An 18,616-nucleotide genomic window follows, 5' to 3' on the forward strand; every position below is an offset into this window, starting at 1 on the left:
AAATTTCTGTTGCTCTTCAGCCGCATTACTCATGGTGGTATTTTGTTATAGAAGCTCAAATGGACCAATAGTCATGGAAAGGAGCCAGTGCTGTGACACAGCAGATAAAGCCACCACCTATAGCGCCAGCATCCCATATGAGTACTGGTTCAAGTCCCAGCTGCTCCTCTTCTGATCCAGCTCTCTACTGTGGCCTAGGAAAGCAGTGGAAGATGGCCCAAGCCCTTGGGCCCTTGTACGCATGTGAGAGACTCAGAAGAAGCTCCTGGCTCCTGGGTTTGGATTGGCCCCACTCCTGCTGCTGGGCCCATTTGTGGATGGAAGACCTCTCTCTCTCTCTCTCTCTCTCTCTCTCTCTGCTTTTTCTGTGGGAAGATTAAGTTCTAGAGATCAGAGATGTAGAGTGTGGTGACTGTTGTTAAAATTTCTGTCCTGTATCTTTGAGATTTTCTAAGAAAGTAATTCTTTTTTAAAATTTTTAAAAAATTTTATTAATATAAAGAGAACAGATTTTATGCATTCCATAAGTACAGCTCCAAGAAGACAACCACACTTCCCTCACTTCTTTGTTCCCTCAATCCCACCTCCCTCCCCTCTCTTCATCAGTTTTTGCAAAAACACAATTTTAATCCTCTCTATATTCACAGGCTTAATTCATTACTAATCATAATATTTAACAGGTAAAAAGTAGGTAGAACATAGTCCCACAAGAGTATAAACAAGGGATGAATGACTTTTCATGCACCAAAAAAGATTAAAAAAACAGGTAAATATGTCAATAATATAGGAATTATTTTGATTTAATAATTTCAAGATATGTGTGCACATATCATATCATAAAGTATAAGCAGACATATTTTTTCAATTTTACCTTATTAAAACTTGTGTATTGGGGAGGTATAATCACAGAAAATATACAATTCACCACATTAACAAATCATAGTACAATAAAGAGAAACAATTAAAATTACATTACTCCTTTCACCTTCTGCCAGCTTTTAAAAAGTACGTCCTTAATCTGGTTAACGACTTCTTCAGGTACATTATGCTCAGCTTCTTCCATTATATTTTTAAGTTCTTTATTATATTTCAACTTTACATCTTTTATTTTTTCAGCCTTTTCTTGCTCTGATTTAAGACTACGATCATTTTCTATACGTCTAATTTCATTCTTTAACCTATCATCAAACATTTCCTTCAAAACTGCTACTTGTCGTTTCAGTGTCTCCACTGTGTCCTTGTATATGTCCACAGAAAAATATTCCGTTCCGTTTCCCCGTGCCATCTTCTCTATCATATCCACCAGCTCCTGCACCTGACTCTCCTTCTCAGCCTTGTCTGCTTTGTTGTTAATGGCGTAGCAGCGGCCCCCGCACTCCTGGATGACGCTCTTCAGGTTCACATCTGCATTCGCTATAAAGCCATCCAGGGTCTGATCCTCCAGCTCGTCTAGGCGGGTAAACAAGATGATCATGTGCTTCATCGCTGACTCCCCAAAGACAGCCTTGATCAGTGCAACAGTGTTTTGATCTTCTTGCGTGTAGCGGCCCAGCCGCATAACCAGGAGAATGGCGTGAGGCCCTGGGCAGGAGAAGAGGACGCACTTGCTGATTTCTTTGCAGGTTTTATCCAGTTCCTCCTTAGTGTCAAAGAGCCCCGGGGTGTCCACAACAAGGAGTTCTGTCCCCTTCCGTTCCCGGGATGCTTTTTGACAGGTCTTGGTAAGGGATTGGGAATCTATTCCATATGTAAAGACTTTGTCTCCAAGGATGGTGTTTGCTGTCGCACTTTTCCCACTTCCAGTCTTCCCTACCAGAACGATCCTCAAAGCGCTATTTTGATGGCCAGCCATGTCTATGTAAGGACGCTTGGGAACTTAGGCACCTATAGACCCTAAGGAAGGAAGGGAAGGGAAAAAGGCCAATTTAGTGAGTAGGAATTATTCCCAGTCCTTTTTTCTTGTCGTTGTTGAAAATCTGTAATATTTGCTTATGCATAGTCATCTCAGTGAAGATGGAAAGATGAAGCAGCCCAATTAGTAAGGAAGAAATACTAGTGTAAAGAATTCTCTAACAAAAGAGTATCAGGTCCAGGTTGTTTAACAATGAAACCCTATTAAAATTTTCAATATCATTGTTTCAATACTACTTAAACTGTTCATGACGGTATAGTAAGCAAAGCAGCATTCTTTGAATCAAATATGATATTGATTCTAAAAACTGATAAAGATTTCACCAGTAAAGAAGCTACAAGTGTGTTTCATTTGTAATACTGATAACAAAAATCCAGTTAAATTATGAAACATTAATGAACAATATACTTTGATTAGGTGTGGTTTATTTAAGAACTATAAGGTTGGCTCGGTATGATAAAATGGATTGTTACAACATATCCTATTAATACCTTAATAGGAGAATTAACTAAAAATGTCTAGTTGATTGAATTTAAAATTGATTTGTGTTTGAAGAATTTTATAAACTGTGAATTAATACATACTTCTTTAACATGAGTTATGTAAATATATATTTTAAAACTTTTGTCATCAATTTTTGGTTGGCTGTATTTCAGAAAGCTGACAATAAAGTTCATTAAGATGACAGACCTGTTTTACCAGCAAGAAAAACATCATGACTACTGTAATTAAAGAACTGTGATGCTGATGAGTGAATACAGACAGAATGAGGAGAAGGAAACAGAAGACTCACAAATGGACTGTTGTTCCTAATGTATTTGCCTATATTCAATTCAGCTATGTTACATTTACATTCTGTAAAGTAGTATATCATATCAGTGGAGAAAAGACAATTTTATAAGCAAATTGGGATAATTGTATAATCATGGAAACAAAAAAATTGCAACCATTTCCTCGTACCATTTGATTTAAAAATAGACTTGAGTTATAAATGTAAAAGAGCTATATAAATTACTAAAAAAATCTATAAATTCTTTGTGCCTGGGGGTGGTAGACTAAAATGGTAAGGGTGAAAAAGATATTTGATGCTAAAGGAAAGCAAAAATAGGAAGATGTTGCCATTATAATATCAGACAAAATATACTTTAACACAAAAAACTGTTTTAAAAGGAAAAGAAGGGCATTATGTGATGATTAAGGGATCAATTCAACAGGAATATGTGACTATAATAAAAGTATATGCACCCAATGCCAGGGTGGCTGACCATTTAAAAGAAAAATTAATGAATGTAAATAGAAACATGAACTCCAATACAATAGTAATGGTGGCCTTTAACACTTCACTTTCATCAACTGACAGACCAAGAAGACAGAAAATCAACAAACAACAGAGCTGATCTACACTATGGACCAAATGGACCTAACTGATATCTGGAGAACCTTTCATTAAAAAGCTACGGAATACACATTTTCATCAGTGCATGGAAATTTCTCTAGGATAGACGATATGCTAGGCCATAAAGCAAATCTCAGCAAATTAAAAAAAATGAAATCATACCATTTACCTTTTTTGTCCACAATGGAATGAAGTTGAAAATTAACAACTCAAGAATCTCTAGAAAATGTGTAAACACATGAAGGCTGAACAGCATGTTCCTGAATGAACAATGGGTCATAGCAGAAAAAAATCATGGGAGAAATTAAAGAATTCCTGAAAATGAGCAAATATAACAATACAACATATAAAAATTGAGGGGACACAGCAAAAGCAGCAGTAAGAAGGAAACTTATAACAAACAGTTGGTCACTGCATCAAGAAATTAGAAAATCATCAAAGACATAAGCTCTCAGTGCATCTCAAGGACCTAGAAAAACAACAACAACAAAAAACCTCAAAATTACTAAGAGTAAAGAAAAATTAAAATTAGAGAAACAGCCTGGAATTGGTGTAGAAATAGACATTTGATCAATGGAACAGAATAGAAACTCCAGAAATTAAAACGTGCATCTACAATCAACTAATCTTTGACAAAGAAAATAAAATGAATGCTTGGAGAAAGGGCAGTCTCTTCAACAAATGGTGCTGGGAAAATTGGATCTATACATGCAGAAATATGAATCAAGACCCCTACCTTCACTTCATACAAAAATCAACTTAAAATGGATCAAGGATCTATATCTATGACCTGATACCACCAAATTACTAGAGGATAACATTGGGGAAACTCTGCAAAATTGGCATAGGAAAAGTCTTCTTGGAAAAGACCCCAGACACACAGTCAATCAAAGCCAAAGAAGACAAATGAGATTACATCAAACTGAGAAGCTTCTGCACTGCAAAGGAAACACTCAGCAAACTGATGAGGTGACAGAACAGGAGAAAAACTAGCAAACTATGAAACTGATAAAGAATTAATATCCAGAATCTATAAAAAGCTCAAGGAATTCAACAACAACAAAACAATCCAGTTAATCAATACACAAAAACTCGAACAGGCATTTTTCAAAAGGGAAAATTCAAATATCTGACAGACACATTAAAAATAGCTCAAGATTGCTCATCAGGGAAAGGCAGATAAAAAATACAGCAAAGTTTTACTTCGTCCAAGTTAGAATGGCCATTATCCTAAAATAAAAAAAAATACATTCTGTCAAGGATGTGAGGAAAGGGGCACCCTAATACACTGTTAGTGACAATGTAAACTAGTATAGCCATTATAGAAAACAGTATGGACATACCTCAGAAAGCTGAAAATAACTATACCATAAGACGTAGCAATGTTACTACTGGTAATTTACACAAAAAAATGAAATCAGCATATGAAACAGTTATCTGAACTCCCACGCTTATTGCAACGGAGTTCACAGTAGCTAAGATATGCAATCAACGTAGATACTAATCAACTGATGACTGGGTAAAGAAATTGTCTATGTGTGTGAGTGCTTGTGTGTGCATTTATTATGGATTACTACTCAGCCATAAAAAAGAATGAAGTACTGCCTTTTGCAACAAAGAGGATGCAATTAGAAACCATTACACTTAGTGAAATAAGCCAGCCCCACTCAAAAAGGCAAATACCATATGTTTTCCCTGGTCTGTGGTAACTAATAGAGTATCAAAAAATGTTATCTATAGGAGCATAAATGCATTTTGAGATTCAGTTATTGTTTACAGTCCTTGTATCTTCTGTTGAGGAACAATATTTTTTCTTCTTACTATTTAGTGGGCACTTTACTTAGCTTGGGTTAATCTTATGAGTATAAAGGAAACTGAAAGTAGATCACTGTAACAAATTAAGAGATAGATTAAAATGAGGAAGAAGGAAAAAGTATGAGAATAGGGCAAGGGAGGGGTATTGTGGGAAGTATCACTATGTTCCCAAAGCTGTATATTTGAAATACATGAAATTTGTAAAATAAAATAAAATAAGGCTTAAAATAAAATATAACAAAATTCAGTGAGAAACAAATCAAAAAACTGAATAAAACAAAAGACAAAGACAGACTTATTTGATTAAATAAATATTTAAATTAATATTATAAGCAAAAAACACAATTGACACTTTAAATGCAAATATCCAACTAAGGAAATTGTTTTTTGAAATTTATAGCAAACATATCTTTTTTCTTTTATACAAAGAATATCTAATAGTAGAAAAACCAAAGACCAACATCTTCATAGAAACTTGAGCAAGTAATATGAATGTGCATTTCAAAGAAGACATGAAAATGTCCCTGGGATATAAAGAATTATGTTAAATTAAATCATAAAAGAGAAAAAAATGAAAAACAAGTCAATATACTCTTTCTCAAGTATGGATATGACAAAGTCCAAAAGTTTGTCAACACAACCTGTTGGAAAAGGTTTGGGGAAATAGATTATCTCCAGTGAATAGTGGGAATGGAAAAATAGCCCAATACTTTCAGAGAAGTTAATGATATCTTTCAAAAACTGCATATGCATTTATTCTTTGATTATCAATCCAAATTTTAAGACTTACTTGAAAGCTACACAGAAAAAATACCAAGGATATATGAAGGTACCTCAAATAATTCATAGAAAATGGAATTAAAATACATTTATATTGATGGGATTTCAGTTTCAAAAAATTGAAATCAATGTACACTTTTTAAATAATATACATTATTCATAAACTTTCTGAAGATACTTTTATTCAATTTATGCAGCACTAATTGCAATATCAAAAAATAAAAAACCTATCAAATGATCATCAGTATGGGATCAGCTGAATAAACCAGGGTGTATTCACACAGTGAAGCATTATCCAAATGTAAAAAGGAATGTGAACTGTCTCTATATACAAATAAGGAGTGATCTTCAGGATATGTTGTTGAGTGAAGAAAAAAATCAAAGTAGAAAAAAATAATGTATATTTTATCACATTTTATATGAAAAAGAGGAACATGGGTTAGATACATAAATGACTTTTCATATATATGTGAAAACACAGTGGAAGAATAATCTGAGAAAAAGTTACTACATGAAGATGGAAGAAATGGGTGAAGACAAGGAAAGATACTAAAAACTAGACTTTGAATATGATTTTTTTGTATATTTAGACTTAAGATCATCCAGTTTACAGCCAACATTATATTTTTAAAAGCAGGAAAAAATCAAAAGCAACCAACAAATTAACCTATGTTTTATGTGATAAATGAACTACATAAAAAACTGATCCAAGAGTCTTGAAAATGCAGTCATTTCACTGTCCATGTCTAATGGAATATAATCTAAGGAGACAGAGGAAAAACCCTACAAGAAGTCTTAAAATATTTTCAGGAATTGTGTTTATTGTTAGAGTGTCTGTGTGTGAATTTCAAAGTCCATATAAAAGACATAAACAATGACCAACACAATACCAGTGAGCACACTGAATACCCAGATTGTGGTCTTCAAGTGTTATTTCTCACTCAAAAAATTAGGGCTCTCCAAATAAATTTATGATTTTAGATCTTGGACAATAAATAACCAAGTTCAACCTGGAGCTCTTTTCACTAAAAAGCAGGTATAGTATAAAAAGTTACTGCAAAATTCAAGAAAAAAGAAAAGAAAGGAAGGAGATGGGGGGTGGGGAGGAAAGGAAGTATATTATCTTCTTAGAATTGTTATCAATTAAATGCATGAAATCTGTTCTTTTTATATTAATAAAAATTTTAAAAGGAATTACAGTGCCATCAAAGGGACTCAGTAACTACAATGAAGAAGCTACAACTGGAAAAAGATGGAGCACTTTCATCGTCAGTAACAAAAATCAAGTCTAATTGCTGAAATATACAAACGTGTTGAAATTCAGTAGTTGGGAGCAATGTCATCTTCCTAAAGAAAATTAATTTCTCCCTTTGCAGTGTGCTTGGAAAGCAACTTATCACTATGAACATGGACAAGTAAAGGGGGAAGTAAAGCACTTTTTAGGTTTTTCCCATATTTTATCTTTTAATTATGTCTCAAGAGAATGAAAGAATTGCTGAAGGGAAGTTACTTTGTATATTAAAATTATTGCATCTAATAAATGAAGAAAATAATCAAATTAGTCTATCATCATTTGGAAATGTTTGATGAAACATTAAATTCATTCTAGGCAGTCATTGATGCCTACTAACACCACAAAAGAAGAGACAACCAACATTATGTGTTTTCTAATAGAAGTTTACCACTTATACCCATGAAGCATTCCACCAAAAAAAAAAAAAAAAGGCAAAACTTAATCTGATTGAATGGCTCCCCAAGTATGAATTCACAAAAGACACTAGAACTACAGGACTGTAGTAAATGGCATTATTTTACCAGCAAAATGAACTCTTAATTCTTTTAGCTTTTCTCCCTTTCTTAAGTTTGCCTAGGGTAACTATGCATACAGTTACTGGGCAGAGCAAGGATTTGATGTGAGGTCCATCGACTCCCCTCCACTCACTTGTAACCTTCCTCACCACCCCCGCGTCATGGGTTCTTCTCAGTCTATGCGTGTAAGCATCATTTTACATCTTATCCAGGATAGACTTTGGGCATATAGTGAGGTACTCACACTGTCTCTAGAAGGGTGAACTGGGAACAAGTCTGTGACAGGTAGGGCCAGAAGGAGGGCCTCAGTGCCTCAGTGGGCTTTCCTCCATAGTGACAAGCCAACATTGAGAGGCAAAGTCAGAAAAATATCTTTTAAGAACTTTCTCACAGAATACCCAGAGGACCTGCAGCTAACAGAAGGGTGCACAAAAGCATACTTCAGATGTGGTCAGACCTAATCTGTGGCACAGGCCTAGAACGTCTAAAATATGCCTTAAGTTCTTTGATAGTCAGCTCCTCTGTGATGATAAAACCTACTGGGCATGATGTGAGGCCTTCCTAGAGGAGGTTCTGCAGATGTGCTGCAGAGCACAGCACGCACTGATTGCAAAAGTAGTTGCTACAAAATACTATTGGCATGTGAACACACACACATCAAAAACACTGAAGAATTGAAAGCCATATTGCTCCTTTGGCATTTATCAGATTGAACTACTTCATTGTAGCCTGAGAAAGAAATGTGTGGTAGGAAGGTTGAGAAAGTAACTAATCTGCTCCCATAGCACTCCCTCCTCCATTTCACAAGTTGCATTGTTAAGGACACAACTTATGTCTGCTACCTGTTGGAAAATAGTGTGCAAACTAAATTTTATCATCTTCTATCATCAGTGAACTGGATAAGACATGGAGAATGACCAAATCCTGGGATTCTTATTTTCTTTTTGAATAAAATAGAGATTTAGATGGTCCCTAATAAATTTTCTAGCTCTAAAAATTCACTATGGGAGCACTTACTTTCCTATTAAGATTGCCAAGCAATGCTAAGTGTTTATCACCACAGCCATTAGGAAAGGCACCCTATTCAGCAAAAGTTTGTCCTGTTAAATATGAGATGTATGAACACCATGATAGAAAAATACCTTACTCCCTCCCTTCCACCCATCTGTTACCACCTTGGAAACATCTTTGAATAGTGCATTACCTATTATCACCATTTATTTTCCCTCCATGGATCAGAATCCACTGCACTCAAGTGCCCTGTTCCCTACTGCCCCTCCCAGCTCTGTCATTCTGGGTCCTCTTCTCAGACAGGCTCACCTTCTTTTGTACAAGCTGGTGAGTTCTCAGGTTCTCCAGAGAGGCTCTTTTAGCTGGTGCTGCTGCGATGACTGTAGGGGAAGTGTTTGCCCTCCCCACAGCTTCTGTATTCAGGAAGCTCAGCTTGGGTGGAGCCAGTGAAGGCAGCATTTGCCTTTAAAGAAACAGAAATATTGCTCTATAATTTGGTAGCTGCTTCTAATTTTAAAAGTTGACACCTTATTTCCATGTGCCTGAAATAACACCAAAATTTCCAAAGCTAACCTTTCTTTTTTGTTGTTTTATTTTCTTTTTTAACTCCAATAAATATAAATTTCCAAAATACAACTTTTGAATTATAGCGGTTTTCCCCCCCATAACCTCCCTCCCACCTGCAACCATCCCATCTCCCACTCCCTCTCCCATACCATTCACATCAAGATTCATTTTCAATTATCTTTACATACAGAAGATCAATTTAGTATATACTAAGTAAAGATTTCAAAGACTGCACCCACACAGAAACACAAAGTATAAAGTACTGTTTGAGTACTAGTTATACTATTAATTGACATAGTACAACACATTAAGGACAGAGATCCTACATGGGGAGTAAGTGCACAGTTACTCCTAATGTTGATTTAACAATTGACACTCTTATTTATGATGTCAGTAATCACCCGAGGCTCTTGTCATGAGCTGCCAAGGCTATGGAAGCCTCTTGAGTTCACCAACTCCAATCTTATTTAGACAAGGCTACAGTCAAAGTGGAAATTCTCTCCCCACTTCAGAGAAAGGTACTGTGGGATCTTACTCGCAGAGATCTTTCATTTAGGTCATTTGCATTTCATGCATAGAAAGCTTACCTTTCTTAGAGTGACAGTAATGGATCCAAAGGGCCAAATTAGGTGACCCAAATATATTCTAGAAAGCAAGTCACAGTATCTGATGGTCATTCCTGGGTGCGGAAGGAGACTGAGGGATGGTCTGGGGAGGAGGGTACATTGGCATGTACCTTGGTATTTCCAAGCACAGAGCTGAGTGTATGTTTTGGTGATTGTATTCTTGGGTTTTATTACTTACTACAGTCTTTTAGGAAGGTATCAACTTGTGTTAAATTAACAGTATTGACTACAAAACCAAAAGGATCTAATACATGAGAAACAAATACAAAAATTAAAAAAGGTAGATGAAGCCTGGAAAAATCATAGCCATTGCCCATAGAGCTTCTTGACTTTTTATTTTTTATTAAGTTTTTAATTTATTAAATGGAACAAACAAATTTCATGTATCTCATAAATTAGATTTTTAAAAAGATTTATTTATTTACTTGAGAGGCAGAGAAAGAGAGAGAAAGAGAGAAATAGAGGTCTTCCATCCACTGGCTCACTCTCCAGATGGCTGCATTAGCCAGAGTTGTGCTGATCCAAAGCCAGGAGCCAGGAGCTTCTTCTGGATCTTCAACGTGGGTTCAGGGGTCCAAGGACTTAGGCCAACTCCTACTGCTTTCCCAGGCCATAGCAGAGAGCTGGATTAGAAGTGGAGCTGCCCAGAATTGAACTGGAGTCCATATGGGATGCTGGCACCACAGGCAGCAGCTTTGCCCCCATACCTATGGTTTTAAGAACATAATGAGGCCGGTGCCATGGCTCACTAGGCTAATTCTCTACCTGTGGCACTGGCATCCTGGGTTCTAGTCCCGGTTAGGGTGCTGGTTCTGTCTCATTTGCTCCTCTTCCAGTCCAGCTCTCTGCTGTGGCCTGGGAAGGCAGTGTAGAAAGGCCCAAGTCTTTGGGCCCTGCACCCGCATGGGAGACCAGGAAGAAGCACATGCCTCCTGTCTTTGGATCGTCACAGTGCGCTGGCCATAGTGGCCATTTGGGAGGTGAACCAACGGAAAAAGGAGACTTTTCTCTGTCTCTCTCACTGTCTAACTCTGCCTGTCAAAAAAAAAAAAAAAAAAAGAACAAATAACACTTCCCACCCCATCCTCCCTCGCTGATTCGTTCACACCCTACCCTACCTCCTATTTCATTTCTTATTTTTCTTTTAATTATGTGATAATATACTTTTTTCCTTTGAGAAAATTTTTACCATGCAATAGAGTTGGACACTTAGGCATAACTAAAGCTTATAAGACATAAGAATATCTTCCACTCAATACACTAAAACAAAGTAAATCTTTGAAAACAAGTTTTACTATTAACTCTCATAATCCAAGTCTTTGAGCACATAGGTCCTGAATGGGAAGTTAGTGCAGAGTAACTCCTGTTAATATAACAGTTGGCATTCTTATATATGACGTCAGTGATCACCTGAGGCTCATGATATGAACTGCCTAGGCTATGGAAGCATATTGAATCCACCAACCCCTTCAATAATTTAGACAAGGCCATAAGCAAAGTGAAAGTTCTCTTCTCCCTTTAGAGAAAAATACATCTTTTTTGATGACCACTCCATTCCACTGAGGTCTCACCCACAGAGGTCATCCACATTAGGGACACTATTTGCCACAGTATCTTGGCTTTCCTTGCCTGAAATACTCTCATTGGCTTTTAAGCGAGACCAGAGTGCCTTAAAGGCTGATTCTGAGATCAGAGTGCAACTTCAAGTGATGGCCTTTCTATTAGTCAGCTGTATGGTCTCCTTCCCATATTGGAGCAGTCACACATTTTTGATTCCATTATTACCAAACAATTAATCCTGTGTGTGTGATCACTCTAATACTTTATCCTATCTATATGATCACTTTAATGCTTAATCTTATCCCTATAATCACTTTATCACTTTAAATGCTTTTTTTAACCACCACCCCCCACTTGGGATTTGTCCTCTCATGGCAAGTTTTGAAACTCTACCCTTAGAAGGAAGTCTACAGGAAATTATGCAGAACTATACAGCTTTACAGTTACAATTCGTACATTTTATAATTACCGCTTTTGTAACATGGTGATTCTTCCCATGGTGCCCGCCCTCCTGCCCACACTCTCACCTCCTTTCCTCCTCCCTCTCTTATTTCTACTCTTTTTTTTTTTAACTAAGATCTATTTTCAATTAAGTTTATACACATGTTCTTAACTGTATATTAAATAAAGCATTCAGCAAATAGTATGAAAGAGAAAAAAAATACTGTTCCTCAATTTTCAAGACATGCATCCTCAAAAACATTGCAGGAGATTGTCATGCAGTTGTTTTGTTTTGTTTTGTTTTTGACAGGCAGAGTTAGACAGTGAGAAAGAGACAGAGAGAAAGGTCTTCTTTCCATTGGTTTACCCCCCAAATGGCTGCCATGGCCGGCGCAGTGCCGATCCAAAGCCAGGAGCCAGGTGCTTCCTCCTGGTCTCCCATGCGGGTGCAGAACCCAAGCACTTGGGCCATCCTCCATTGGCTTCCCAGGCCACAGCAGAGAGCTGGACTGGAAGAGGAGCAACCAGGATAGAACTGGTGCCCCAACTGGGACTAGAACCCAGGGTGCCTGCGCTGAAGGAGGAGGATTAGCCTAGTGAGCTGTGGCGCTGGCATGTGGTTCTTTTAGTGTGAAAATATGCATGATCTGACAAGTAAAGATACACCCAGAGAATATAACCTACTTGTTGTTTTTGCTTCCTTCTACCTCAGGCTTAGATAGGTGTAGATTCTGGTCTGCTCTGGAAATGTGTAATTATGTATTAATTTTGGGTTTTATTTTTTAAGATTTATTTATTTATTTGAAATTCAGAGTTGCACAGAGAAAGTAGAGGCAGAGAGAGAGAGAAAGAGAGAGAGAAAAAAAAGAGAGAGAGAGAGAAAGAGAGAGAGAGAGAGGTCTTCCATCCGATGACTCACTCCCTAATTGGCCACAATGGCTGGAGCTGCACCGATCTGAAGCCAGGAGCCAGTAGATTCTTCCAGGTCTCCCACACAAGTGCAGAGGCCCAAGGACTTGGGACATCTTCTACTGCTTTCCCAGGCCATAGCAGAGATCTGGGTTGGAAGTGGAGCAGCTGGGACTTGAATCAGCGACCATATTAGATGCTGGTGCTTCAGGCCAGGGCTTTAACCTGCTGTGCCATAATGCCGGCCCCAATTTTGGGTTTTATTTGAAAGCAGAGAGAAACCTCCCATCTGCTGGTTCACTCCCCAACATGCTCACAGCAGCCAAGGCATGTCCTCCCTTACATGTTGAAGCTAATATTTTAAAATAAACAAAAAGAAGGAATTTATGTTTGTATCAGTATTGCTGTAAATATAGTTTTGTAAAACTTTCTTTTATTCTTTTGTCAAACCACTAGTTAAGAATGTTATTCTAATACAGTTTTAGTGATCTCTGATTACTTTAAAATTTACTGTACATGGGTGAAATTGTTATTTTTCCATTCAATTTTAGTTTATAGCCATTGTCTATATTCCCATTAAAATCTTTTTGCTTTTTATTTGTTAAATTTATTATTCCAGGAAGTATTAAGCTTTTTTACTGTTATGTAAATTTTAAATGTTACCTCAAAACTAAAAAAAGAAAGGAGATGGAAGGATGGTGGGATGGAGAGTTGGGTAGGGAAGGAGGAAAGGAATATCACTATGTTCTTAGAACTGTATCTATAAATCACATTGAATCTGTTAAAACTGAATAAAAGAAAAATTTTTTAAAAAAGAAATCAAGTTCTCACATATTGAGCAGATTATTTGTAACAAAAAAGGTACAGGACTGGTTATAAAAGCACACTTGAAGCCAGATCCAACAAGGGAAACATTGATCAAATTCTTATAAAATAGGTAAGTGCCTACCCCCTTCAAATGGTGATAGTTCTTTTCATTCTGTCATTCAGTCTCATTATCAAACAAGCCTCTGCTTTCTTCCAGTGCCTACTTGAAGACTCTGCTGTAAAAATCCAGACAGAACTTTTTTCTGCAGTAGAGAAGCACTGTCTTGGAACCTCATGCAGTGTACTAGGTACTCTGTTCTGTAGAAACAAAACCAGTTTGTGCTGTCTTGTTTTGGCAGCATGAACAAAAAAGACAGGGTCATGATGAGCATTTTTGAGGGTCTGCTATGTTCAAAACACTAGTCTTTATGTCATTATATCTTCATTTTTCATAAAGTATAAAATGGTATGGACAAGAACTATGACTGGAGTTTTAGGTAGGCAGAGCTCCACCAAAACATTGTGTTAATTGTTTTGCAAGAAGAGATAAAGAGAGGAAGAGTGGACTAGAAATAAAGATTGAGAGAGATTGTAAGAATGACTGAATACAAGACCTAGTATGGACTCTAAGCCTCTGCAGCGGTTGTCTTCCAAGCACAGTGATATAAATCTCTTTGCTGGATTGGAAAGGAAGAAACTGGAGATATGTCACCCCCAAATTGCAGACACTATCCATTTATTATTACCTATTATGTGTTGAATTTTGTCTCTGAAAAAAGATATGTATCCTAGTACTTGAGAACATGACCCTATTTGGAAATACAGTCTTGGCAATATAATCAAGTGAAGGTGAGGTTGTTGGGGTGTGCCCTATTCCAATGATGCTTACCCTTATGAAATGAGTGAAATTTGGACAACTGCATGGAATAAAATCCTGTGACAAAACAGGCAAAGATTGGAGTGTTGAATCTGCATGCCAAAAAATACAAAGTGTTTCTAGCAACCACCAGATCGTAGAAGGAGACAAGAAAGGATCTTCCCCTAGGAGGAGGAGAGCATGAGCCTGCTAACACCTTTTTTGGACTTCTGAAGAACTGTGAGATGACACATTTCCGTGGTTGTAAGCTATTGGTTTCTGAAAATTTTCTATAGCAGCACTAGGATTCTTTCTTTTCACTTCCACTTTTATGCTGCCTGCTTCTTGATTCTTCCTCTTTAACAACCTAATGATTTCTCTGTTGCACTGTGCAATATGAGCAGTGCAAAATCCTTAGAAAAATTTACTTTACTGAGGGTTCTCCAGAGAGACAGAGTTAAGCAATCAGATATATAGATAAAGATGGATGGATGGATGGGTGGATACTAAAAGTGATTTACTAAGGGAATTTGAGCATGCAGTTATGGAGACTGGAACTATTTTGCTGGCAATCTGCAATATTGAGAACTTAGGACTCGATGCAAAGCTCTGTGCAACTCCAAAGGCCTCAGGATCATGGAAGCCAGTGGTCCCTGGGAACCCAGGGACGCTGGTCCAACTCCTGGAGTCCAATTTTCTGGGCCCCAGTCAGTTGGATAATGTTGGCCCCACGGGGAAAAGAGACCTTCCCCCATGAGCTTGCACAGCAATCTGCTCTGGAGACACCTCCAAAGACAAAACCAGAGTGAGACTTTACAACTTCTCTAGGTTTTTCTTAACCAGGTTGAGCTGACACCTTTAATGTACCATCAAAACATAGTTCTCATTCTTCATTCTTTTTCATGAGAAATAAGGATGGTCTTCAGAGGAGCATGAAAGTCCCAGTGCTGAGAAGAGAATGCCTGGCTTTCTCAGAAGGCCAGTTCTCACTGTATGAGATGGTTCCTCAAGCACATTTCAGGCCTCAAATTTCCCTGATTCCTAGCTGCCTTCGCTTTACTCCCATTTACTAATTCTGTGTTTAGATCCACTTTATAGAAGAATTTGTTTGTTGTCATCAATTTTTGCAGTACCAAAGCAAGAAAGTCACCTTCCTTAATAAGTACTGATAAAATTATGTCCTGATGGATGCAGTTAAGGCCTCTTAACTCTTAAGAGGAGCAGGCAGACTCTCAGGGCAGCATGAGCTGAGCAGGTTGCAACATCCCCTGTCCATAAAAGCACACACCAGTCTGACCAGCAAGTGCCAACTCAAACTCTTACAGTGTATCCAATTTTCAGAAAATAATTTTTTCATCATTTAAAGGGGAGGAGGGGATTATCCCTTTAAAATAAGAAAACATTAGTTAGTTGTCACCGATAAGGGAGAACATATATTTGTCCCTTTGGGACTGGCTTAATTCACTCAGCTTAATGTTTTCCAGATTCCTCCATCTTGTTGCAAATGACCGGATTTCATTGTTTTTGACTGCTGTATAGTATTCTGTAGAGTACATGTCCCATAATTTCTTTATCCAGTCTACTGCTGATGGGCATTTGGGTTGGTTCCAGGTCTTAGCTATTGTGAATTGTGCTGTAATAAACATTAGGGTGCAGACCGCTTTTTTGTTTGTCAATTTAAATTCCTTTGGGTAAATTCCAAGGAGTGGGATGGCTCGGTTGTATGGTAGGGTTATCTTAAGGTTTCTGAGGAATCTCCAGTCTGACTTCCATAGTGGCTTGACCAGTTTGCATTCCCACCAACAGTGGGTTAGTGTCCCTTTTTCCCCACATCCTCGCCAGCATCTGTTGTTGGTGGATTTCTGAATGTGAGCCATTCTAACTGGTGTGAGGTGGAACCTCATTGTGGTTTTGATTTGTATTTCCCTGATTGCTAGTGATCTTGAACATTTTTTCATGTGCCTGTTGGCCATTTGGATTTCCTCTTTTGAAAAATGTCTATTGAGGTCCTTGGCCCATCTCTTAAGTGGGTTGTTTGTTTCGATCTTGTGGAGTTTCTTGATTTCTTTGTAGATTCTGGTTATCAACCCTTTATCTGTTGCATAGTTTGCAAATATTTTTTCCCATTCTGTCGGTTGTCTCTTCACTTTCCTGACTGTTTCTTTTGAAGTACAGAAATTTCTCAATTTGATGCAATCCCAAATGTTAATTTTGTCTTTGACTGCCTGCACCTCCAGGGTCTTTTCTAGGAAGGCTTTGCCAGTAATTATATCTTGCAGGGTTTCTCCAGTGTTCTCTAATAACTTGATGGTGTCAGGTCGTAGATTTAAGTCTTTAATCCATGTTGAGTGGATTTTTGTGTAAGGTGTAAGGTAGTGGTCTTGCTTCATGATCCTAACTGAGCACCAAAGGGGACACCTGTTGAAGTGAAATGGATACTATGAGAAACAGTGACTTGATCAGCTCTTGTTCTGACTGTTGATGTAAAATGTAATACTTTATCCATTTTAGTATTTTTTCTTTGTTTTGTTCTAGTACTATTGGTTGAACTCTGTAATTAACGCACAATTATTCTTAGGTGTTTAAATTTTAACTGAAAAGTGATCCCTGTTAAATATAACAGTGGGAATAAAAGAGGGATGAGATGTACAATTTGGGACATGCTCAGTCGGACTTGCCCCAAATGGTGGAGTTAGAATCGTGCCGGGGATCCCAATACAATCCCATCAAGGTGACATGTACCAATGCCATCTCACTAGTCCAAGTGATCAATTTCAGTTCACAGTTGATCACACTGATAGATCTAAGAGTCAAAGGGATCACACAAAGAAGACTAGTGTCTGCTAATACTAGCTGATAGAATCAAAAAGGGAGAGAACGATCCATCATGGGAAGTGGGATACACAGCAGACTCATAGAATGGCAGATGTTCTAAATAGCACTCTGGCCTCAGAATCAGCCCTTAAGGCATTCTGATCTGGCTGAAGAGCCCATGAAAGTATTTTAGGCATGGAAATCCAAGACACCCTGTAAAAAAAAAAAAAAAAAAAGAAGAAGACCTAAATGAAAGATCTCTGCGAGTGAGATCCCAGTGGAAAGAACGGGGCCATCAAAGAAGGAGGTACCTTTCTCTGAAGGGAGGAGAGAACTTCCACTTTGACTATGACCCTGTCAGAATAAGATCGAAGTCGGCGAACTCAAAAGGCTTCCATAGCCTTGGCAACTCATGAATAGAGCCTAGGGAGATTACTGACGCCATAAACAAGAGTGTCAAATTGTTAAGTCAACAACAGGAGTCACTGTGTACTTACTTCTTACGTGGGATCTGTCCTTAGTGTGTTGTCCAATGTGAAGTAATGCTATAAATAGTACTGAAACAGTATTTTACACTTTGTGTTTCTATGTGGGTGCAAACTGTTGAAATCTTTACTTAATATATACTAAATAGATCTTCTATATATAAAGATAATTGAAAATGAATCTTGATGTGAATGGAATGGGAGAGGTAGTGGGAGATAGGAGGGGTGTGAGTGGGAGGGAAATTATGGTGGGGGGAAGCCATTGTAATGCATAAACTGTACTTTGGAAACTTACATCTACTAAATAAAAAATAAAAAAAGAAAAAAATAAGAAAACATTGGCAGATACTTTGTGTGACTCTTATGACTATCAAGTGCCTGGTGCAACTCCTAGCTCCTCTGCTTCCAATCTACCTTAATGCTAATTTGCTCCCTAAGAAGTGACAAATCAAGTACTTGGGTCCCTGCCACCCACATAGACACCCACACTGAGTACCCTGGCTCCTCCCTTCTGCCTGACTCAGCTTCAGCTGTTGCAAGCATTTTGAGATAACTCTTCTGTCTTCTATCTCTTCCTCTCCTTCTCCCTCCCCCCTCCCTCTCTTCAAATACAGTAAAAATGTTTTTAAAATTTTATTTATTTGAGTTACAGAGAGAGACAGAGAGATAGCATTCTTGCATCTGCTGGCTAACTCCTTAGATGGCTGCATTGGCCAGGGCTGGGCCTGAAAAATCCAAGTGCCTGGATCTTCTTACAGGTCTCCCACATGAGCAGCAGCGGTCGAAGCACCTAGGCTATCTTTTGTTGATTTTCTCAAGCTTTTACAT

General features: G+C 37.8%; 1 protein-coding gene across 1 annotated transcript; it reads right to left on the reverse strand.

The window, feature by feature from the left end:
- Positions 1-465: 465 nt before the first annotated feature.
- LOC138850498 (GTPase IMAP family member 7-like) lies at positions 466-9,147 on the reverse strand. Its single transcript, XM_070077330.1, has 2 exons — positions 9,033-9,147; positions 466-1,893 (listed from the first exon to the last, which is right to left on the reverse strand). Exon 2 carries the CDS (start codon positions 1,850-1,852, stop codon positions 968-970), a length of 885 nt encoding a protein of 294 aa, XP_069933431.1. The 5' UTR covers positions 1,853-1,893; positions 9,033-9,147; the 3' UTR covers positions 466-967.
- Positions 9,148-18,616: the final 9,469 nt, after the last annotated feature.

The sequence above is a fragment of the Oryctolagus cuniculus genome, chromosome 7 (assembly GCF_964237555.1).
Source record: "Oryctolagus cuniculus chromosome 7, mOryCun1.1, whole genome shotgun sequence".
Taxonomy (NCBI): domain Eukaryota; kingdom Metazoa; phylum Chordata; class Mammalia; order Lagomorpha; family Leporidae; genus Oryctolagus; species Oryctolagus cuniculus.

What these genes read in the sequence shown, in the direction of transcription:
- LOC138850498 (XM_070077330.1), bottom strand. Translation starts at nt 1,852, where the DNA reads ATGGCTGGCCATCAAAATAGCGCTTTGAGGATCGTTCTGGTAGGGAAG.